A 25,198-nucleotide genomic window follows, 5' to 3' on the forward strand; every position below is an offset into this window, starting at 1 on the left:
TGGCCAGGACAGCTCACGACCCTAGCCTGAAGGAGGCAGCCTAATTACAACTGATTCTTCAACTCTCTCCTCCTCACCCGCCACCACACCCCGAGGAATCCTCAGTGCTCCTGGCTCCTCTTGTACCTAACTTCAAGAATAGGGGGAAAAGATAGGATGGGGCTCAACTGGACCTTCATAGCTGCTCTGTAATCCCACCCCAGCCTGTGGTCCTCATCCTCCTCCATATCCCTATGGCCAGAGAAGCCCAGCTCCCCCTTCTCAGCAAATCAGCACCATCCCCACCAATGTGCTACAAGTACTCAGGTGACCAGGCCCACAGCCTCCAATAGACAACTGCTACTGGAGTCAGGGGTGGGGTTAGACCAGGATCCCACAGCCCAGAGCTGTGCCCTAGACAATAGGCAGGGAGCTCAAGGTAGGGTGGAGCCTGCTTTGGGGAGACACAATGTCTCATCTGTCACCAACTTTCCCATTGTCCCACTGCCCTCTGGGGATCTCAGGGTTTCCCCTGCCCAATCACAGGAAGCTGAGCACCTCCTGAAGACAGGAGGAGCCCAAGATCAGAGAGCTCAGTTTTCACAGAGGGGATGGTACGGTGGATATGGTCCCGGAAGAGTCTTTCTGTAAGAGGTGTGTGGTGTCTTCCATGAAGAGAATGGGGTGTCAGGCCAGGACTCAGGGTTTGAGAGTAGATCCCTGTGTGAAGACTTTATACATAGACACATATGTGTTCTCACATGATTTGCATACATCTGTGTATGCTGAGGTCACATCACAAACATGGAGCCCAAACTTTGATCTGGATGCCAAAGGCCAAAATAAGGATCAGTTAGATGGAACAGTGGTCGTGAAAGAGAAGAGAAGAGATGAGGGTAGACAAAGAAGCAGGAGAGTAGTTACTCAGAGCTGTGGGGAAGGGCTAAGCACCCTGAACTTCTGGAGGTGCCTGTGCTCGTACTGAGGCCATGACAAAGTCAGTCTTCAACCCCAGACACCACCAGCAAATGTGCTTCCTCGCACCTAGGGGTGAAAGGAGACAGCGTAACTACTGTGTAACTCAGAACAGCACTTTGCTTTCTCTAGCTGGTTTCACAATTCGTGGTCTAGTGGGTAAGGAGCTGCATTGCTCTAATCCACTAGTAACTCCTTGGGGGAAAAAAGATGGACAATCTCCTCCCATGCGATTTACAGCTTTTGAAAATCTAAGGATCAGCTATGAGTTGGTTCCCAGTTAATGGCAAAGACTGAATGGTTGCTAATTAAACATTTATAGTTGGTCCCGGGGTGCTGCCAGTATCGAAGCACTACACTAATACATGAAAGGTTGGCATTTTAAACCCACCCAGAGGTCCCTAGCAAGTAAGGCTTGGAGATCTGCTTCAGAAAGGTCTCAGTCTTTAAAATCCCAAGAAGAAGTTAATTCTACTCTGCAAGCATGAGGCCACCATGAATTGGAATTACCTTGATGGCAACTAACAATAAATGAGTTCCTAGGGCCCTTCTGGGTCTGGCAATCTTTTGAGAATAGCAGAGAGTCACACAATAAAAAAAGTAAGGGAGACATTCAAGAATGGGGAGAGGTCCCAAGGGGAGGTCGAGATGAGAGCAAGAGCTGAAACAGCACAAGGAAGAGTGTGGCAGAGTGATGAGGATGGAGACACCCAGGAAGGCTGCTGTGGGGTGAACAGTTGTGGGTGGGGTCCTTGCTAGAGACCCTATCTTCCGGGCCAAGGCAGGATGTGCTAGACAATGGGGCCTTGTGGATGACGGGGGTGCAGCTGTCACCTCACCAGCTTCCTGGCCTGCAGGAGGAAATTGGAGAGGTGGCAGACAGGACTTGGAGTCTGCCTTCTAGCCTGGGTTCTATCTTCTCTCCTCTTCCCAAGTGTCCTAAGGGAAAGGGAGCAGGGGTTGTGGATAGTGGGGCACATCCAAGACTGAGCCTCAGGAATCCTGATTTCAGGTCATGCTGTGCTCCCAGACTCCATTGCAGTTCCATGAACCCACTGGGCTGGGAAACCCAGGACTCAGGCAACAGCATGAGCTTCCTAAAGAGCCCATCTCGAGCCTGCACATTCACTCCCCAAATCAGGCCTGGGTGCTGAGGCATGAACACAATCCAAAGTGTGAGTGGCTGGACAAGTGGGCTGGCCCTGTGCCAGGCTAGGCCATAGGGAAGGGCCCATCTGTCAGAGTCCTCCAGCCCCTGACCTAGGACCCTCTTTTCCTTGACCCTTTCTCACAGTCACCCCCAAGGCAAAACTGAATCTTCTCTCCTCAGCCTGCTCTCAGGGGGTGCTGACAGGAGCCCAGCTGACTTCTGCGCCTGCACTGTCTGAGGTTCTATGGGCTTGGGGCTCTCACAGGCGGGGATTTGTGCATGTTTCCATGTCTGTGTCCAGGAAGTGTTCATGTCCTGTTTTCCCCTTCAGGCCAGGGCTGCCGGGGAAGGGTGGAGGGGTAGGCATCACCTTCCAATGACTGCACAGAGACTTTGGGGGTTGAGAGGAGAGGGATAAAATGGGCTTCTCTCTCTGCTTTAGTCGGAAGTGGCTGATAAATATCACAGAAGGATGAAGGAAATGACCCTTTAGCCCACATGCTTAAGAAGGTTTTTGGGAGTGGCAGATCTCATAATCATGCACCCCCCCAATTCTGCCACAGCAAGGAGGGCAGCCATGGGACCAGGTTGAAAGGTCTCAGGCCCCCACTGCAAGCCCCTCCTGGTGCTCCCCCACTGGGAGAGCAGGGGCTTCCCGCCATCCCAAGCTATCCGTCTCCATTGCTTCTTGTTATGTTTTTAATAACTGAACATTGACATTAACAAGGCAGGTGGTTGCAGCTCTTCCCAGCAGCCCCATTTAGAATCATTGAATCATCAAATCCTAGAATTCTAGATTCACAGACTGTCCGCATCTTCAGCTCCTGGAGTCTCTTCATCTTAAAGTTCCAGAATGTTGGAACCACACACCACACATCCTCACAGGAATCTGAAAGTGGTGGAAAGCCGGACTTACGAGACTGCCCCAGCTACAGCCACTGACAGCTCCTGATTCTACATCCCTAGAGCTAAAGCATACGCGTCCCTTAGAGATGCAGACTCAACTTCCTCCTTTTAACAAACTACAAGACAATCCAGAAAAATGGCCTTGTGCAAGGTGGCAAGGGAGTGAGGAGCCAAGCAATGGCCAAGTCCAGGACTGCAAGGTTGGACCTCTGCCGTTCCGGAAATGGTGCAATGTTGAGGGTGACACTGTTATTTCCGTTTTACTCACTTCCCCTTGCTGTCCCTACTGCTCCCCACTCTTCCTATCTCCCTCACTATAACACCTACCTGGACCCTGTAGCCTATCCCTCAAGCCCTCAGAACATCACCTTCACCTCCTTTAAATTCCTCACTCACCTTTTTACCATTGGCCCCAAATGAAGCCAAGCACAAACCAGAGGTAAACACGGCACTGACTCCCTCAGGCTGGGGAGTTGGGAGCTAGAAAAATCTAAATGCTTGCTGTCTGAGGCCACTAACCATAGGGCAGGCAGCCCAGGGGAGGGACTTGGGTGGTCCTAAGACCCTTGGGTCCAGCACATCAGAAGCAGCAGCTTTCAGACAGCAGCTTCCAGAGAGTCAGAGCCAAAGTCGAAGGAAACAGCTGAGGCCTCCAGTTTATATTAGAACGAGCACGTATGTTTAGCATTTACATTTTCATAAATTTACATTTTTACTTGTTTTGGAATGTGCGCATACATTTTTGGATTTGAATTTTATTAAATATTACATTTCACAGATTGCTTTCATTTTTTAATTCTGCACGCTCTTTGCCCAGGGCACATCCTGAATTCCACGTGTTATAGTTGAAGATGGGACGGCTTTGAGCAGACTCTGGTCTCTCTTTAGCCCCAAAGCTCATGGCCTCCTGCAAAGCCTTCCCAGGACCTTTCTGTTCTTAAAAGGCCTTGACCCAGACCAGGCTCTGCTCTTGAAGCCTGACGTCTCTCAAATGCTTCTGGGTGACTGGCAAACACAGACACACCACCACCACCCCCGACACTCTAGACTGCATACTGCCTCTCTATGGCTGGCCCATCACACTCTGTCTCTTCTACCTCTTCTGCTCCACACCATCTTGTTCCCTCTCTTCTATCCTTCAACAGGTCCCCTGACCTCATTGCAACTTGCCCGGAACATAGTCCACCGGCCCCTTCGGCCCCCTAGCTGACCTCCCAGCCTCCCACCTCCCCCCTTCAATGCTTCCTCCGGCCTCTGGCCAGGTGAGCTCTCTAACACATCAGCCTGATTTACTCTGTTGCTTTTAGTTCAGCCCCTAGTCCTCACTTCCCTCAGGGGGAAAAAGTGCCGGTTCCTTAGGATACCTTAGACAACCCGCACGACTTTTGGTACCACCAGCCCCATCTCATGATGCTCCATTGCTTCACCCCAATTCCACTCAACACCCACCTTGGCCAGGATACAGCCACACAGAATTTGTGAACTTTGCTTCCCTGTCACTAAGCCTTTGCATTCACCATTCTCTCTTCTCTGTCTAGAAATTTCTCTTGGCTCTTCCCATAACTGTTAGTTTAGAAATTTTTCTTCCTAGAGACTTGCCAATTTACCCCTAGCTCACACTCTGGACTGAAATCAGGATCCTTTCTCTGGCTCACCATGCCTCTGAGTTTATCTCCTTCATTGCCCTCATGCACACTACCAGTCTCATGGACTGTACCTAACCCCGCCCATCACTGTACACCCTGAGCCCTGTGTCAAGGTGTGTGTCACCTGCCATGGGGCAGATGAGTTGCTGCTCAGAGGAACGTGCGGCAGAACATTAAGATCAATACCTTGCTCATCTCTATCCTTCCCTCTGCAGGGCACACAGTTGTTGTTGTTTACCATCAAATTGGAACCAACCCATAGCAGACTCCAGCAGGTTTTCAGAAGCAGTTAATCACATGGGAGGAGATTGCTCATTCTTCTGCAGATTTGAAGTATATATCTTTGGAATTGCAGTACAGCTTCTTACCACTAGGTCACAAGAGATCTCTGGGCACACAGTACATACTAAGTGTTCATCCATGGCAGGGCACAGTGCATGGCTTACAGAGCAGGGCTGAGGGTACTCAGAGGAAGTAAGGCTCAGCTCGGCTCGGTTGGGTGCTTCCTGCAGGTGGCATATAGGAGAATGTCAATCCTAAGGCAGCAATTAGAGACAGGCCTCAGGGGATCTCTAGCTCATATGTATGGTCATCAGAGCAAACTATCAGGATAGGACCTGCGTCTGCAACAAAGGAGATTCAGTGCCCAGGGCAGGGTCACTGGAGGGGCAGCAGTACATTCATGGTGGGCTTCCTGAAAGAGGCTACTTCTATCTGGCTTGGAGCAAAGAAGGAAGCAGAGGTGAGTCAGGTTGAAGTAATAAGAGATAGAGATGTGAGAGAAAAAGTTCAGCTTCTTCTTATCCTTCATCCCCAGAGGGCTGTGGTGAGAGATGGGTGGAGACACAGCAGGCCAAGGTGGAATGGTGCTAGCATAGGTGCTGACACCATGGCCAGGATGAGTGTGGAAGGCTGTAGCTGGCAGGGAGCGTGTCCCCAGCTGTGGCTGGGAAACGTTTCCTGTCTCAGTGCCAAGGGGGTCATTAATAATCGTTTACCCGCCACAGGCAGCACAGAGGCCAGCCAGGGAGCAGTGTGGTGCTGGGGCCGGAGCCCAGCCTGGCAGCTAAAGAGGCTGCAGTCTGGAACCAGCTCTGCCACCTTGCTGTCAGGCCCGAATCTGTCACTTGACCTGTCTGGGGCTCTAGTAACGCTGGTAAAAAGAGAGTCTAAAGGGGGTGTGCCTTATTCTGGGTCTCAGTTTCCCTAGATGGTGCTAAGCAGGATGCCAACCCAACAGTGCAGTTAAGGGCATCTGACTACAGGTGGGAGCATCTGGACTATGCCAGGCCCAACACAAGGGTGGGAAGAAAGGAGACACGATAGCTCCTGAAGTGCTCGGATTCTGGAGGGAACCAGACTCCAACTTTATTAGGGACACACATAAAACCAGGCTGGACGGGATCAGCGTGTGCAGAGGTGGGGCTGCCAAGTGTGTCTGGTCCAAAAAGACGGGGTCTTCCAGACACTGAAGACAGGAGCTTCCTGAGATCTATTTGGTCTGACCACAATCCCAGTATTTAAGCCTGTGCCAACCTGATATAAAAAAACAAAACGAAAGACATGCCTGTGGCCCTCAAGTTGGTTCTAACTCATAGCAATCCTACAGGATAGAGGAGAACATCCCCATGAGGTTTCCATGGTGGTGAATCTTCACAGAGCCAGACGGTCACATCTTTCTCCCACCAAGTGACTGGGTTCTTTCCCTCAGTGGCTGGTGGGTTTAAATTATGGGTCTTTCCACTTGCCGTCCATCACTTTAACCACTGTGCTATCAGGCCTTTTTACCTGATCTAACAGGTGCTCAAAAACTGTGCTTTGGCAACTTAATGAGCCAATCTATTAAATGATCTGACATTTGTAAAAGGAATATGTGGGGATACCTGTCCCAAAGACAATGTTACTGATTGCAGCCAAAGACCATGGAAGGGAAAAGATGACTTGACAGTTTAAGAAAACTGGAGGTCCAGACTCAAAGTCAGGCATCATCATTGCTTGAGGAAGGGTCAGCTGCGTTTAAGATATCTTTTTCCACTTGGACCAGAATCATCCAAAACCCCAGGCCACACTTCTCTGTCCACCCAGGATTCAATTCAAGACCCAACTCACTCCCACTCTTTTCAGAAAACTTTCTGAAATATGACAATGATATATTGGGCCCCAACCCATTTCCCTGACTGAGTAGGCTTTTCTCTTTTCCTTTCAAACTTTAAGGATTCCTGGATTAATTTCACACTCTTCTCTCAAATGCCTGTTGAGGGGTTGTGCAGGAAGGATTTTCTTTAGCTTCTATGAAAGGTATATAAGCTGGATCCTCCTACGGAGTGGGATATCCCCAAGTCAGAAGGTCCTCAGAGGTATGATCACGCCACCCCTTCCAGCTAGAGGTTGATGAGTTCAGGACCTTTTCATCCCCATGAAATGTGCTGGGTCTTCAAACACAGGACTCAGGTAGTCTAGTGGTAAGGAGCTGTGCTGACAACCCAAAGGTACGTGGTTCAAATCCACTAGATGGTCCATGGGAGAAAGATGGACAATCTCCTCCCTTGTGCTTTAGTGCCTCATAGTCCACTAGAGGATAAGTTATGAGTTGGTTATGACTTGATGACACATAACAACAAATACAGACAGGCCAGGGCCTTTCTCTTTGCCTCTCAATCCAAGGACACACTGGAACCACACAGAGAAGGGAAGAGGAGGGGTGGGGAAGAAGAAGGGGGTGCTCAGCTTCTCAGCACCCCTGAAATGAAGCAAGTCTGGAAGGGTGCTGGACCGCTAAGATCTCCTGGTTGGCAAACTCACTCAACTCCAAGTCCAAAGGGCTCTTGCTCCAAGTGCTGCTACAAGGGACAGCACCCAACTCTCACTGCCTGTGCCTGGACCCCTTCTTTCTAGGCAACACTGGAAGGTGGCGGTAAACATAATGACCTCCCCAACAAGTGCATCTACCCCTCACCCCAAGCCCTGCTCAAAACATGAGACTAGCTAAGAGGAAAAGAACAAAGGTTCCCGGACTGTGACATGCCTGCCGCCCGCCTGTCCAGCGCCTGCTTGGCCGGAAACCCAAAACAAAGGCCTTGGTCAGAGCAAAGGGTAGGGCAGTCCAGGGCTGGGGGTGGGGGAACCATTCTAGAACGTCACTGAGCTTCTCTAGGGATCTAATTGGGAGCAACACAAGGACAGGATGGCAGCCAGGTCCTCCCTGCACACACACATCATTGCACCAGTGTTAGGGGGCACTTGCTGTATTCTACATACTCCAAACTTTACATGCCTCATCCTCACTTCACATGTCTTATATGCATGCTTCCTTCCCCTGGCAGCACCTTCTCAGCCTTCAGTACCACCTGACACTCTACCTCCTCAACCCACATTCACCCCTAGCTCAGTGGACACCCTTCGCATAATTCTTAACACACATATAAACAGTTCACTTGGAGAAAAGATCACATAATCCACACCTCACACTGAAAAGTCTCACAGCTCACACAGCCCCACTTCCCACCACACTCACATGCAGCCTTCCGCCATGTACCTCACACTCACCTCCCCAGCACATGCATCCAATTAAATTCAACACACATAGCACCCAGACAGGGAGACACGTGCAGACACACCCTGCACAGATCATGTGCACACTTTGAAATGTCATACAACTGTGGCCACGCATAGCCACTCAGCATCAACATCCCTCCCCTCTACACACGTACATGGCTAAGCGATCCTTGCCCCAGCCCCCATCAATCTTGACTACACCTTTTTTCTGACTGTTCCACACACAGTCACCACACAGACACATAACATTCAAACACCAACACATATATTCTAACACACTCTCCAAGCAGACCCAGAATGCATCATCACAGGGTCCTAACCCAGTTACCTAAGCTATAAACATATTCAGGCACATACAACCCTCTGGCTCCCCTCTACCAAGACCTCTGATGCAACCCACTAGACCTCAACAGTGGCTTTCCACATTAGCCGGACACAACCACATACCATTTCCCATATAAGCTAACTACAACTCCAACACACACACACACACAATCCCTACACGCACAACAGTTACACATACAGCTATCACTCCACACTCACAATGTCTCTCTAGCCACATTGTGTAACACCATACGTTCACAACTCCCACACTCACCATATTCTCCCCGCTGATGCCTCAAAAGAATTCTCACTTGCGATGACACATTCAAGCATACATGACACAACGCACATGAGAACACATAGGGTACACTCAACACCTGAAATCCATCCTGGGAACATACATGTAGAAACACACAAACATACACATACACTCACTCAGCCCAGGCCAGCTCCCACCACAGGTGACTGACACCACATCACAGTTGATCCTCCCCTCCCCCAACCCAAGTGCCTGATTCAAGACCAGGGCTGAGGAAATGAGGGGTCTTATTGGTGATGAACCTCAGTACCCCATTGGGTAAGCCCCACCCAATTCGATCTCTGGGCACCACCTAGGAGCGATGCATTCATGTTTAGTCCTTTCCACCTGAACTTACAGCATGCTATGTCTGTGGGCATGGGGAGTAGTGGAGGTGCTGGGGGTACCACCCTGATGTCAGAGCCTGCCCTCCTCACTCTAGAGCAGAAGCAGACTTAGGAGGAGAGATAACCACAGGAAAAACACCAGGGCAGAGACAGAACCCTAGAGAGATGTGGGAGAGAGACTAAGAGACAGAGAGAGGAAGACACGCAGAGCCTGAGACTGGGGGAGGGACTGGGAGCAGAAAAATAGGGGAGAGAGAAAAAGAGCCCAAGAAAACTTGGAGGGAAATCAGAGGAGAAACCGAGGGCCAGAAGTGGGAAGTGGGACCACCAAACTCAGAGAGGAACAAGGGGGGGGGATAAAATCAGAGGGAAGGGACTAGGGCGACTTTTGGTTAAACAAGCAAGAGAATGATGGATCGACAGAGGGGGAAGGGGAGACCCACAGGGGAAGAGGGAGAAAGTGTGATGGATAGAAGGGGTTAGAGCCTTTAGTAGGTCGGTCCCAAGTGAGGACTGAATGCAGGATGGATGCATGGAGAGGGGAGCTAGGTGGGAGATGTTATTGAGGTTGTAAAGTAGGGGTTTCAGGACTTGGGGTGCAGTCTAAGCTCTGATGTGAGGTCCCTGCTGAGAGCTAGGGGTTCAGGTGCTCTCAGTTGCCTTGAGTTCCATAGATGCAGTGGGGGGGTCAGGGCCTTGAACAGGCATTCTGCCACTGATGAGGGAACATGTACAGACTTTTAATAGCTCAGTTTAGGTGGGAAGTTCAGTGCTTGGGGTGAAGTCCCCAGTTCGAAGGGGTCCCAGGATCTGGAGTGGGGTCTGCACTGTGAGCTGGAGGTTCAAGGCTCTGGGAATGCAGCCCCATCGCAAGAGTGAGGCTTAGAAGTCGGGGAAGGATTCTTCCCTGAGGAGGGCTCAGGGCCCTGGGTGTCCCGGACTAAAGGGAAGGTGGATTATGGAGCCGGCGAATGCACACACCGCAGAGGAGCCGGCCTGGAGCTTTCCGGACACCCAGCTCCTGGAGCCCAACGCTGCGGGGGGGACCCCCTACCTGCAGGCTGTCGGCGCATGGCTGCGGCGGCGGCGGCGGCTCGTCCGGCTTGAGGAAGACCTGCTGACCCCGCCTGAGGAATTGGACAACAGCGATGAGGATGTGGTGCAGCACCAGGACCATGCTCGCAGCCGCTCGCCCGCTCGCCCGCCCGCCCGCCGGCCCGGCCGTTGAGCTCGGTCAGCGCGTCCGCGACAGCTTCGCGGTGTCCGCGCGAGTGCCCGCCCAGACCCCGCCCAGGACCGCCTAGTCCCCGCCCAGGACCGCCCACTTTCCCGCCCCTCGGCCTCCGCGGCCCCGCCTATCATCTCCCCTGACCCCGCAACAATGGACAGCTCTTCGGACCTCTGCTAAAACCCCTCACCATCTCCTTTGTCTCTCCGTTCTCAAGACTCTTTCAGCTGCTGTGTTCGCCCCCAGAATCCCCCGCCAGGTAGCCCGCTCTCAGCCTTCTCTCCCTTCCCCTGACTCCATCACCACTCCTTAAGCTACTTCGCAGGGTGTCCTCCTAGAGGCCCCGATCTGTCTGATCACCTCCTCTTCCTTCACACTTTCAAAGTCCTGGCTAGGGCCAGGTCAGAGTTCCAGAGCAGAAACCAGCCGCAGGAGAAGTAGGGTTTGTGTCGAGAAAACACGGTACAGCGGCCCTCGGTTTGCGCCTCTCCCTCAACCCATGAGAAAGAGTGAGGTCAGGTATAATTTTAGAAGTCTCGGGCCCCGGGAGCAGCAGCAAATCTACGGGAGGCAAACGTGCGCACAAGACACAGACATACGCACACACGCACACACGGACAGACGCACCCCTCCGGAGAGGAGGACGGCCACTTGGGTGTGCAAGGCTGGACAGGCAGGTCTGTGTTGGCGTCCGCAGAGGTCGGAGAGGGGGCCAACCCTGGGACACAAGGTCCGCAGCTGCGGGACTAGCGCACCCCGAGCGCATTTCTCCGCAGAGCGGCCTCTGGGCTTGGACGCCTGCGACAGCCGTGACACTCTTGCGCCCTCTGCTGTCTTATCTCCAGTGCGGTAAAGGGCCCCGTTTGCGGTCCGCCTCGCCTGGGGTCCCAGGAGGACCGACTGACAGACCCCATTCAAGATCTCCGCTTGTTGTGAGACTAATTGGGTCAGTAGGAAGTACCCAGACTAGGGGGTGCACTTAGATTTTCGCCTATTCTAGCAACTTGCTCTGTGACCTTGTGTCGATCCCCCTCCCCTTTTCTAGTCCTCAATTTACCCACCACAGCTCCCTCACAGGACTCTCAAGAGTATCAAACCTGAGAATGATGGACAGGCAACGAGAGTTCCCTGACACTTGTCCCGTGGTCTGACCCTATCCTTCCCTCGGCACTGCCAACCCCTTTTTCTCCAACTCTCTCAACACTTCAAGGGTGACTCAGTGAGTCCCCAGTCTCCAGCCTCCCTGCTTCCCTTGGCTGATTCATCCTGGGCCCTTTCTCCCTAGGGAGTAATTTCCTCAAGGTTGAGTCACTGAGCCCAGTCCCTGGACACCATCCAGGAACCTGGAACACAGACTAGGCAGAACCCTGGCCATTACACCCACTCAAGCTGTGCTCCCCCCTGCCAGGATTTCTCCTACCTATCTTCCCCAGGCAGAGCTCTAGACATTATTCTTTCTCTGCCCAAACACCTTTAGTGGTTTCTTAACACCAGAAGATAAAGTCCAAACTCTCAGTCTGACAGGCCAGACTTCGGATTTGTTTTGGCTTCTCTTCCCAGTATTCCTTTCATTTATACTTCCAGCTCCACTCAGACCAGCCACTGACACTTTTTCACCTCCAGGCCTTTGCTAATGCCATCCTGCCCCATATGTCCTTCGTTAGCCCTGCTTGCTTTGAAAGTTCAGAAGGCCTTCCCTAGCTGCTGCTTGAGCCCTTGGGTCCTTCTTTTTTGTATGTTTCCTGGGAGTCTTGGAGAGAGGTAGGTGAAGAGCTTGTCTGTAATGGAGTGAGTGAGCAGAAGCACAACCAAGTCAATATGGCTTACTGAATCTTACAAAATAAGGCCAGTCTTCCCTAGTAACATTGGAGGGAACTGTAGTAGCCTAGTGGTAAGAAGTTATGCTATCAACCCAAAAGCACCCAGTTCAAATCCACTATTCTCCAAGGAAGAAAGACGGGCAATCTCCTCCCATGTGATTTACAGCCTCTGAAAACCCACTGCAGGGTCAGCTCTGGGTCAATTGTGATTCTAAGATGCACAACATTAACATTGTAAAAAGCCTTTAGGCTAAGATGTATAAAGGTTTTAGACCATAAAAGGAACTCCCTTGCATTTTACAAGGTCTCAGTCTCCTCATTTATAAAAGAAGTGACTAACTTAAGGGATATTGCAAGGATTGAGTCAAAGTCTGGTGTACAAAGTCTCTTGGTAAATCACTGGTTCAAGCCTGGGCTTTGGAAAGCTTGAGTGGGACCAGGATATCTGCTATGGCCCCTGACTGGAGCCACTTATCCTTCAAGGGAGGTCAATGGCAAGCCCTACAGTTAAAGCCAACCCTGACTTGAACACAATTGTCCTCCCACCACCATCTCTGGGGCTCCAAACTCCAGGCAGGAATTTCTAGCACTCACTTTTGACAAGTTATTTCTTAAATCTAATTGGAATCTTTCACACTGCAGCTCAGTGGCTAGGACCCTTGGTGAATGCTCTCTGCCTCTGCACTCAAAATGATTCTTTCTGTGTCAGTCTCTCTGATTCAAGTAGATCCTCAGAAAGTTTGTCTCCTAACACTGCCTTGGACTTGCTGTGTGGTTCTAAGGTGATTGCTGCACCTCTCTATGACTAAACTTCTCCATTGGTAAAATGTCACACTTGTTGTTGTTGTTATGTGCCATCGAGTCACTTGCGACTCATAGCGACCCTATGTACAACAGCCCTAAACTCTGCTCTGTCCTGTGCCAATTGCACTGTCTCTGACACTCCCATCCTGATTATCCCAGTCACTGAACCAATCCACCTCATAGAGGGCCTTCCCCTCCTGCGCTGTCCTTCCACCCTCCCAAGCATGATGTCCTTCTCCAAGGACCGGTCTCTCCTCACAACATGTCCAAAGTAATGTCACACTAGACTCAATAATATTACATTAAAAAACAAAGCCATGTGTGTGCATATGCATACACACGTGTGCCAGGCAGGGCACAGAGCACTTTCACAAATATCCTCCCACGCAGTCCTTGACTTTCCTCAGCCCCTTTACAGAAACAGCAATCAAGGCTCTCTGTAAGGTGGCAAGATGACAAGTCTCCCCACTGGGAAGTGACTGGACCTTTGTTTCAAGCTTCAGATGACTCTACTCCCTGGCAGATTCTCTTGGTCCTCCCTCTGTCTATTCATTCTGTGAGTCTGTTCTGGGTTCTCACCTGATTCATGTTCGAATCACCTGCAGAGGATTAAAAAATGCTAATACCCAGACCTTACTCCTACTCCGGATAATTTTAAATGTTCCCAGGTGAACCTAAAGTGCTGCTAGGTTTGAAACCACACGGTTGACTTCAGTCCCATGGAGTCAAGAGTTGGCTGCTGGGAACCAAGGGTTGAGTGTGTACATCTGCAGCTGGCAGGCTCTGCATCTGAAGGACTTTTATCTCATTTAGTGACCACTTACTTTACACCTCAAGTTTAACCTTTCCAACAATACTTTTAGATAGGCACTGTCATATTTACAGAAACTGAGTCATATAGACTGATTAATTTTCCTATAGTCACACAGCAAGTAAGTTAAAGAAAGAAAAAACCTGTTGCCCTTTGAATTACGGTAGCCCATGTGTTACAGAGCAGAATTGTTCCATGGGGTTTTCTTAGCTGTAAACTTTACAGAAACAGATTGTTAGCCTTTTTCTCCTGCAAGGTTGCTGGCTGAATTCAAACCACCAACATTTAGATGTACAAACCAGTTGCACCACCCAGGGACTTGGGGTTGTGGTTTTTAGTAGCATGAAGTCAGTTCAAACACATGTGACCCCACGTACAGCAGAAAGAAATACTGCCTGAGCCTGTACGGTCCTCACAATCGCTCTGTACTTGAGCCCATTGTGGCAGTCATCCTGCCAGTCCAACCCACTGAGGTCAAACCCAGGTCGTCTAACCTTAATGTGTGCCTAAAGTTCATTCCTTACCTCTTAAAAAATATTCAAGTAAGGAAAGTAGGGGTTTTTCTGCTCTGTTTGTCCAAGAATGCAACAATTGGGTCCTGTGTTTCCGGGTCCCAGCCCTTCTGACTCTAGCTTGGGAATGACTGGCTGACCCTGCCCTGTAGTCACTTCTCCTTGGACCTTACAGGTCACTTGCCTTATGTTCAGTGACCCAGCTGCCCTGGGCTGGGTGTCTCAGGAAAAACTGAACCATGGCCCTGCCAAGATCCTGTGAGACCAAGTCCTGGCCCACTTGACCTCAGATTCCGTCCAGGAACAAGCCCTTCCTTGTTCTTTATGATAATGACACCTCCCATTAGCAGGTCGTTGTGCCTACAAAACACTTCCTCACCCAGGCTTCATCCAACAGCCCTGGGAAGCACTGAATCTAATCCCATATTACCAAAGAGAAAATGAGGTTCAAGGATGTGTAGACACTAGCTCACAACTGGTTAGGTCTGGAGCATGAACCCTTCACTAAAGACGAACATCAGGGAGCTCTGGTGGCCTAGTGGCAAGAAGCTGCACTGCAATCCCAGAGGTATGCAGTTCAAATCCACCAGAGGCTCTGCTAGAAAAGGAGGGGCATCTCCTCCTGTACCTGTCAGATCTGATTTGACAGTACACACACACACAAAAATAAATAAAATTGAAAATAAAAAAAGAATATTTAAAAAAAAAGACAAACATCTACGGTGCAACCCATACTGCCTTGGATACCGTCACAGTGACCACCACTATCTGCCTCCTCACAGACTTCATCCGCCTGGCTTCCAAGGCTACATCCAAACTCTCAGTATGGCATGCAAAGGATTTTTCCTGTCTCTTCTACCATCCGCCATGTCTGACTCAATTTTACTCTGAACTTCAGGCATCTGTCTCTTCCACCTTTTTGCCTTCACATAAAATGTTTCTCTTCAGACTTTGAAAGCCCTTCAAAAGGCTTATCTGCCTGTCAATATCACGTATTTGTTCATTCACTCATATCACAAATAGTTGTTGAGGCATTGGGGAAAAATAATAGAAAAAGTCAGCTCTTTGCAGATGCGAAAATAATGTTGCTGCTGCTGACGGTCTCCCCTATTTTGTGCTGTCCTCTCCTTTTCTCACACATTCCCAGGCCTCCACTCAGAGGAAGAAACTATGCCTGATTCTTCATGCTCTTGGCCCATCCTAGGCTAGGAACACAGTAGAGCTCCTAATAACTCTGGTTGAGTAGAAAGATCATTTCAATCTTGCCATCTATCTGGTTCCTATAGCCTGACACAACCAGAACCTCAATAAATCCTAACCTTACATTCTGCTCCCAGTTCACATGACCAGTCCTGATTCCAGGAGCCTGTCTGATGTCTAGATACATATATCCTATTGCCACTAACTGTTGTCAGACCTCTGGGAGATGAAATTAAAATCTGAGCTCTGCCCCGAGATGCTGGGTGACCCCAGGCAAGACTCTGACACTCTATGGTTTCGCTCTTCTCAGCAGCTATGGGAGCTGGAGGGGCTCAGGCAGCTCAGGTGGAAGGAGGTGGGGTCTGGGCAGGTTAAAGACAACTCTCCAGGGCAGGCAGGCCTGCCCGGGCATGTCAGGCTCAAGGAGTGCACACAAGGACCAAATCCCACTACAGAAGGCTTCTCAAGAAAGAGTGTATATGACTTTTGTCTCCATGCCCCGAGAGGGAGTCACTGGACTGAAAGAGGAAGATAACTAACTACTCCCAGAGTCAAAAGGGCTCTGCAATAGGACAATCCAAGGACTGGTTAGGGAAAGCTGACATCTTTGCAGGTTCTCCCCCCATGTAGATAGAACCTGTTCTCAAAGCCTGGGCTCTAGACCAGGCACAGCTATACATGGTGGCCGGTTAAAGCAGCTCTGTGTGTATGTCCGTGCATGGAAATCCCTGTGTACATTGTATGTCTCTAAGCATAACTTGTGTGAAGGATAAGGGAGTATGAGTGAAGGTTTTCTAGATCTGTCTTTGTAAAATGTCCACGGTATAGCTGTACATGTGTATGTACCCCTACAGAGATATGTATATTTATTGCTTTATGTGTATATGAACCTGTAATCAGGTATATGTCTATGTATTGGTGTACATACACATGCAAATATGTATGTATGGTTGTATACATGCATGTGTGTCCAAGCTTGACAGGACTGTGCTTGACATTTATGTGTGAGTATGTATGTAGATGACATGTGTGAATGTGTGCCTGATTTAATTTATACCTGATATAGGTATTACTTACAAATGCCCATTAGCCTGGGTCTCACTCTGTGTGTCTTTTGGTTGTAGCCTCATGTGTGTGGGATCCTCAAAAAGTCTGGCCAGAGATGGGCACTGGGGGAATGTGATATGCAGCTCTGGATAAGCAGGGCCTGCTCCCAGAGGCCTGGCAATAGTTCTAAGTAAGGAGAGGAACCCACCATCAGGAGGTGAGGGGAGGAGAAAGGGTCAGTCATGGGTCTCCTCTATTTGCATATCATTTCCATGTTATTTGCATATGCATTTGTCTAGCAGGCAGCAGGTGACTAGCTCCTTGACCCTGGAGAGTGAGGGAACCTACAGGATTCTAGTCAAGAACCTTCCAGATCACTTCAGGGCTAAGGTACAGGAGGCTTCTCATTTTCCAGACCTTGGCACAACTTAAGTCTTGGACTCTGCTACCCAGATCATTAATTTCCACAAGACTTCCCCAAACTACACAGTCATATGCACACACAAACCTCTACACACACACATACACTCTACACACTTATTCATGACACAGTTACACATTGTCTTGGTTATCTAGTGTTATTATAACAGAAATATCACAAGCGTAGGCTTTATTAAACAGATTTGCTCTCACATAGTTTGGAAAACTATTAGTCTGAATTCAGAATGTGAGCTCCAGGGGAAGGCTTTCTCTTTCTGTCGGCTCTGAAAAGGTCTTTGCTGTCTTTGAGCTTCTTCTCCTATGTAATCTTCATGTGACTTGACACGAATCATCCCCTTGATTTAGGAGATTCTCAAAAGAGAGGTCCTGGGTCCAAATTATTCACTCAGCTCTGGCTCTGCTTTCTCTGTGGTAGTAAAGCCTTTGTCTCTGTTCATTCTTCTATCCTATTATCTCATATAAGATCAAAGTTGATGCAGGTCACATCCCAAAGAAACTCTCCTTCCATTAGAACAAGGCTATGACTTAAGTAAACCTGTTGCAACTCACCCTGATCTTACTTCTTTAATATAGACATAACCTAATCCTCATGAACATAACTTCTGTTCTTGGAAGATCTTTATGGCATTTGGTGTCAATCTTCCCTGGGAAGATTGGTCTAGGAGATTCTCAGCATGAGGATCCTGGTTCCAAAGGATAGATTTCACTCTAGCTCTTCTTTCTGTGTACTGCTAAGGTTCCCCTCTCTCTGCTCATGTCTTTCTATTTAATCTCTTATAAGATAAAAAAAGGATGCAAGTCATATCTCAGGGAAGCTGCCTTTACATTGGATCAGGGCTATGACCTAAGTAGAGCTACTGTGTACCATCCTAATCCTGGTCACAACAGAGTTCAATCCTGCTCTGTACCTCTTTCTAAAACAACAGTTTTACCCTTTCTTTCCCTGATGCCTAAACCTTCTAGAATAATCTCTTCTACATTCAAGGCTGACCCTGTCTCACACATTTCTACATGGATCTCCATTACTCCCAGGACAAAGTTGGAGCCCTGTTCTAGAGTTCACAACTGTAAGGCTTTTAAACCCCAGAAAAGCCTTGTCTCTTGCTGCACCCACACCTGCCACTGACCACACTGCAATGCTCTCCAGTCCTCATTCCAACACCTCTCATTCACTCTGCTCTCTGCCAGGTGCTCTGCTTTCAGCACCAAGTACAAGACTTTTCTGTTTTGCGTACTGCTGCGTCCCCAGCACCTAGAACCCAGAAAGAAGAATTTCTCAAAATTATATCTATAAACTACACAAACGGATCCACTCCTTTATGTAAGTCTTACTCAACAATATCTGTTTCCATGTGTACCTCTGCCATCAGACTGGGTGCTTCTGAGGGCGGAGACCAGGTCTAACTCAGCTCCTGTGTTCATGTCCAGCATGCAGCTGAGGATGAATTTAGGGAGTAAAGCTCAAGACATGGTGATGCTTTTTTTTTTTAATTTAGGTTGTTTATTTTTCATTTCAATGAACATGTGATGCTTTTAATGAAGCTCCAGGGTGTCTGGAAAGTGGAGTGACCTGAACCAACTACACAAATCCCACCTGTCCCAGGCAAGAGGTCTCCAGCCCATCTTCTCTTCTCCTTATCTGCACCCCTCTCTGAAGTCACCCTACCAGACATCCAGCCCCTGCTTGCACACTACTAGGGTCTGGGAGCTCACTCTCTTCCTGTGTGAGATGGCCCTGCCTGACCCTGTCTGCTCCTGTAGCATCATCCTGTCAAACCCTGATCATCCTGAGTCACAGATTCCCATGGAAACCAGGAAGGAAGATGGTACACAAGCAGGCAGATTCCAACCCCCTAAGCAGCTCTACTAATGTTTTGAGCTTTGAGAAGTGGGACACGGGTTCTCAGCCTACCTGTGAACAGGCAAGGAGACTCAAGGCACTCAGGTTGCCCCAGCCACAGACCACCGTCCTCATAAGCACAGGGAGGTGCCAAGATGGCCTGAGAAACATTTTGGCAACCTTCACAGAGTCCCCATCTCCTTCCTTACCAAGCCCTACTTCCCCTGAGTTCCCTGTACCCCTTGACTGAGCCCCAGCCTCTCCCTAAGCCCTATTCCTGATCCTTCTTCCCCATTGAAACTTCCTCCCCCAAGTGAGCTCCATTCCCCCTACAGAGCCTCCACCTCACCACATTCTCCATGCCTGCAGCGCTCTTGCTCTCATTAGATCCTGAATTCTCACCCCGATGTTCACTCCCATCTCCCACACTGAATCCCATTATTGCCTTCACTCTCCATTCCCCTGTTGTTGTTATGTACTGTTCAGTCAACTCATAGTTGACCTTTCAGTGAGTTTGCAGAATCAGGTAATCTCATAGGACAAGATTGCCTATCTCTCCCAGGGAGCTGCTGGAGGATTTGAACCACATGCCTTTGGGTTGCCTGCCTTACCACAAGGCCACCAGAGTTTCTTCTTCATCCCCCTACCTACCTCTACCCTTTAAAGATTCAAATTCTTCTCACCTCCACCTCCTTGCCTCACTGGTGCCCCTGTCCTCCAGTCTGCACTCTCCCCTAGGCATGCTACATGGAAATGCATCCTCCTGAGCCCTACCTAGCCGCCTGAGTGGATGGGGACAAGCCAGTCCTCACCCAAGGGTGGTCATGCAGAGCCCAGAGCCCTGCTTGCTCTATTCACCATGGATAACTGTAGCAAATCCGCTATTCCTAAACTGCCCCATTCTATGAGGTGCCTCTAGCAGCAAGCAACCCAGTTCTCTGCATATGTGCACATGCACACTCACACAATCAAGGCTGCTTGGAGCTGAGCCCATCAGGGAAAGAAAGTCAAAGCAATGGGAACGCAAAGCCCCATGCTCTGAGAACACCCTGCCAATTCAGAAACTGTCATATTATGAGGCCCAGCCTGTGGCTTCAGGGTTCCAAGAACTCCCTGATCCTTAAGTTCTAAGAAAATCAGAGCCTCTATTATAGTGTCACATTATTCCAGAGGTCTATGCTGTTTAGATTCTAACAATGAGAGCACCTTGGTTGGGAAAATGTAAGAGCCCAAGATTCTATGTTCTATTATTCTAACTGCTTAAGTCTCCATGACTCCAGGACTCTAACACTCAGATGCCAGGCTTGAGTTTTATGAATACAGGGGAAGGGGGCAGAGCTCCAGTGAGTCTGGTGCAGGCTTAGGATAAAAGACTGAGAACAGAGGTTGGAGGGAGCCCAGGAGACAAGCATCCCAGACTGTGTCTATGGCACCTGGAGCACGGAAAGCAGAGGGGGCAGGGTCAGAGTGGGTGACTGAGTATAGCCCCACCACTTGTGTGTTGTGTAACCTGAGATAGGTACCCATGGTGCCCCAGTTTCCTCACTTGTAAACTAGGGATTAGCCAACCTTCCTCACAAAGCGGCTGTGAAGAACAAATGAGATGCTTGGCACACAGCCTGCACATAGAACTGTTCAGAAAATGACAGTGCGTGTTGTCTTTATTCCCCAGCAGCCCTGGGGTTTGTGGCACAATAAGGTTTAAGCAGTGGAGAGGCTTAACCCTGTCCTGGCTGTCTCAGTGACATGAGACTATTTATTGCCCCTGGTGCTTCTCCAAAGCCCATCTCATCTCCATCGTCCCTGGTGAACTGCAGACCTTAACTAAGGAGGCAGGCCTATGAAGAGGAGGGCGCTGGACTCTAGTACCAGAAAAGATCCCACCGCAGTTCTGACCTCAGCTTCCTCATCTGTACAATAACAGGAGAACTCCGTCCATCCATAAGGAGTTGCACTGCTAATCCAAAGGCAGCACTACTCTGGTAGTTCAAAATCCTCCAGAAGCTTCACAGGAAGAAGATGGATAATCTCCTCTCAGGTGATTTACAACCTCTGAAAACCTATTGGAGAGAGCTGAGGCTCAAATGGAAACTTGTACACCAATGTTTATTATTCACCATCACAAAAACATGGAAACAGCCCAGATGTCCAACCACAAACAAACGGATTGAGAAGTTGTACATTCACACAATGGAATACTACACACCACACAGGTGCAATCATTTTGTAAATTACTACCTAACTTGAGTGAGACTAGAGAGCATTATGCTGAGTGAACTAACTCAGTCCCACAAGGACAAATAGTGTATAAACCTATTATTGTAGAATGAGTATGAAGATCCAAGGGGTGGGGTGTTAATCATAGGGTTGCATAATTCGATAAGTGGGTGGGGTGAAGGAAATGAGAAGGGTCTTTTGTGTAAAATAATGTAGTCAAACTTTACAAATAAATCAGAGTCCTGGGGCCCCATGATAGGGTGGAGGCAGAGAAATGTGAGATTAGACAAGGGGACCTCAGTGTGGTGGTGGCTGCTGTTAACCCCGGGAACCTCAATGCTGGAGAATTTTATCAAGTTCTCTTAGAATCTGTCAAGAACACACCTTCCAGAAAATTGCATCCTTCCTCCAGAAGTCCCTTAACCTGACTTCTTTCCAAATATGGCCCCTGGGCCTCCTATAAACACCCTTGCCACTGCAAGATGCATTCCAGCCTCTACTCCTTGACCTACAACATTCCCCGTGCCTTCTCCCTCTGTAAGATTTAAAGAGTCGAATACACTTAAAGGAGAAGGAAAGGCAATATCGTCTTCTTATCGCCAGCCCCACCCAGTTTATTCCCTCATTTAATCTTCAAAATATTATTAGTTCCATTTCACAGTCAATAAAACTAACACTCTGAGATCTGAGGTCATTTGTCTAAATAGAAATGACAAAACAGGAACGTGAATCTGGCCCCTTTCAACTCCCAAACCTGAGCCTCATCCAGGAGTCTGAAGAGCAGAGTCTGAGGGGGTTCTAGAAACACACATAAGCAGCTGCTCCCACCCCAGCAGCCCCCTAAAAGGCAGAAGTCAAATTGTTGCCTGTCTTCTTTCACTTTCCAAGCTGGAGGCAGCCTAGAGCCAGCCACGCTGCTTCCTGATTGATTGAAAAGCAAAAGGCGCTGGATTAAGCAAAGGCCCCGTGGTGGGACTGGGGAGATGTGGCATTCTGTTTCTAAGCACCCGTCGCTATGGAAGCCAGGTGCTGCCAGCCCCAGGCCTAGCAACAAGGCATGGAATGGAGGGCATCGCATGGGATGGGGAGCTCCTGAGGTAACCCAGTGAGGGAGGAAGTAGACTCATCCATCCTCATTTCTCTGGCTGGAGGGCTGAGCCTGCTGCTCTCACTAAGCTGGTAAGGAAGAAGAGAGGCCAAGAGGTCAGGATTTTGCAGAATCTGGGGCCAGAAAGACAGAGACTCAAAGAAAAGAGCAGAGAGAGAGAAGCAGAGACAGACAAGGGGAGTCTAGAGAGATAGTGAAAGGTGGAGACACCATTCAAGAGAGGGAGACGAACTTGAAAAAGGAGATGCAGAAGGTGGGAGAAGACAAGAGCAGCTCAGGGTTGCGGAAATGTGCTCAGACAGACAATTGGCAGGGAGTGATAGACTCCCAGGGAGGAAGAAGATACACTGGGGACAGCAGAGACAGCAGCACAGGGACTGACAGAGATGGATGGACAAGTGACAGAAGGAGATAAACCTGAGGCAGGAGGCAATATAGAGGCAGAGTATTAAGAAAGAGAGGACTAGGTGCTAGAGACAGGCAGGTCAGGCAAAGCAGACCGTGGCAGCAAGACTGGTGGCAGCAGACGGCGGTGATGTAAGGCCAAGGTGGTGGGAGTCCTGACTGGCCCCAATCCTGAGCCCTTCTACCTTATTCTGCCAGTCAGTGGCATGGGCACCACCAATCTTGCCCCCCATCCTTGTACCCCCAACCCACGCCTCTCCCATAGAGCAAAGAATCATAGTCTCAGATGCTTGGACAAAAAGGGATAGATGAATAGGCATTCTTGTCATTATAGAAGTCCAGAGTGAAGGCTGAATAGTGGAGTGAACTGGTGGGGGAAGGGATTGCATAACAATGAGTTTTTTTTTTTTGGGGGAAGGGATTGCATAACAATGAGTTTTTTTTTTCAAGGAGAAGAGTGGTGGGGGCAGGGATAAAAGTACAACAATGAATGGCTGGAAACCCTAAGTCTCTGTAAACTTTCATTAAAATTAATTTCTTTTAATTTTTTAAAAAAGAACCAAAAGGGGGGAAAAAAAGAACACTTGATCGTGCTAATGAGAAACCTATACTTGGACCAAGAGGCAGTGGTCAGAACGGAGCAAGGAAACAATGCATGGTTCAAAATTGGGAGGGGCGTACGCCAGGGATGTGTCCTGTCTCCATACCTTTTCAACCTGTATGCAGAACAGATTATCCGGGAAACTGGGCTCTATGAGGAGAAATGTGGGGTCAAGATTGGTGGAAGATCTATCAACAATCTGTGATATGCAGATGACACAACCCTGCTTGCTGAAACTGGGGAGGACCTGAAGCACCCGCTGCAGAGGGTCAAGGACTGCAGCCTCCAATATGGATTGACGCTCAATGTCAAGAAGACAAAGATTCTCACCACTGGGCCAATTGGCAGCATCAGGATGGATGGTGAAGAGATTGAGATTGTTCACAGCTTTAGTTTCCTCGGCTCCACAGTCAACACTCTCGGCACCAGTAGCCAGGAAATTAAAAGACGTATTGCGATGGGAAAGTCTGCTATTAGGGACCTCTCCTAAGTACTGAAGAGCAATGGTGTCTCTCTGGAGACTAAGGTGCATCTGATACAGGCTATGGTCTTTGCTATCACTTGTTATGCATCAGAGAGCTGGACAATGACTAAGGAGGATAAAAGGAGAATTGATGCTTTTGAGCTGTGGTGCTGGAGAAGAGTATTGAGAGTACCATGGACTGTTAGGAAAACAAACAGATTCATCCTAGAAAGGGTCAAACTGGGGGGCTCCTTGGAGGCAAGGATTCTGAGGCTCCGTCTAACATACTTTGGACATGTTGTAAGGACAGACAGGTCCTTGGAGAGGGATATCATGCTTGGTAGGGTGGAGGGACAGCGCAGGAGGGGAAGGCCCTCTATGAGGTAGATTGATTCAGTGACTGGGGTAATCGGGATGGGTATATCGGAAACACTGTGATTGGCACAGGACACAGCAGAGTTTAGGGCTGTTGTACATAGGGTTGGTATGAGTTGCAAGCGACTTGACGGCACATAACAACAATGGTCCCATATTGCTCTTACTCTTGGTGGGGAGCGGGGAGGTCCTACCCAAGGTCATCCTATGAGATAGTGGCTGAAACAGCAGGAAGTCAGGCCTTGGGGCATGACTTCATTGCTCCTTCCTCATGCCCACTTCCCTTATTCCCATCTCAGAGTAAAGCATAAGGTGCAGGGTCTCGGATGACTCTCCCCCTTATGGGGACAGAATTCCAGCCTTAGAATGTTTGCTTCCTTCCCCAACAACAAACCCTGCACCCAGGTCCTAGGGACCCCACCATGGAACAGACAGATCCAGAGGAGAGATTGACCATAAGTGACCATCTCAGGGCTGTAACTAGAGAAGGTTCTGCAGGAACCAGAGCAGCCTGACCCTTTGTAGTCAGGGAAGTGGCAGGGGCATTTGACAGACAAAACTATTTGCCACAGTAGCAAAGAGATGGAAGCAGACCAAGTATCCATCAAGGGATGAATGAGTAAAGAATCTATGATGGTACATTCATACATGGAGTGTTATGCAATACTAAAGAATGATAAAGAATTCACAAAATAATGCAAAACATGGGTGAATCTAGGGGAAATTATGCCAAGTGACATAAGCCAGTCGCAAAAGTATAATTATGGCATAAGACCACTTAAGGAAAGGTGAGCATACAGATAGAACCATTCTTCGATGGTTCCTAGGGATAAGAAGGAAGGGAGCAAACAGTAAAAACTAATACACAGACAAGTTGGGTAAAGGAAAAGCAATATATAATAAGAGGTTGAAGACATTGTAATTAATTAATTACATTAATAAATTTTAAGTAATGTTGTAAACCAAAATGTAATTGAATGTAAAACCAATATGATTTGTGATCTTGCACGAAAATAATCCAAAACCCCAAGGCCTCCTATATTACTTCCTTTCCAAGAAGGAAGGTCCAGCCCATCCTTTGGGACATAACTTTCTAATATAATCTATCTTTACTTTTTGTTGTTGTTGTTGTTATGTGCTGTTGAG

The 25,198-nt window shown here is 48.9% G+C and overlaps 1 protein-coding gene across 1 annotated transcript in view; it reads right to left on the bottom strand.

Moving 5' to 3' along the window:
• The window catches only part of PDE2A (phosphodiesterase 2A, cGMP-stimulated), a 109,942-nt gene that overhangs the window by 64,977 nt on the left and 19,767 nt on the right, over nt 1-25,198 (bottom strand). The window contains exon 2 of the mRNA XM_006885551.1: nt 10,235-10,307. Coding sequence (XP_006885613.1) covers nt 10,235-10,307 — 73 coding nt within the window. The remainder of the gene's footprint in view (nt 1-10,234; nt 10,308-25,198) is intronic.

This window comes from Elephantulus edwardii, unplaced genomic scaffold (genome assembly GCF_000299155.1).
Source record: "Elephantulus edwardii isolate Elephantulus edwardi_28Jun2011 unplaced genomic scaffold, EleEdw1.0 scaffold00044, whole genome shotgun sequence".
Classification (NCBI taxonomy): Eukaryota; Metazoa; Chordata; class Mammalia; order Macroscelidea; family Macroscelididae; genus Elephantulus; species Elephantulus edwardii.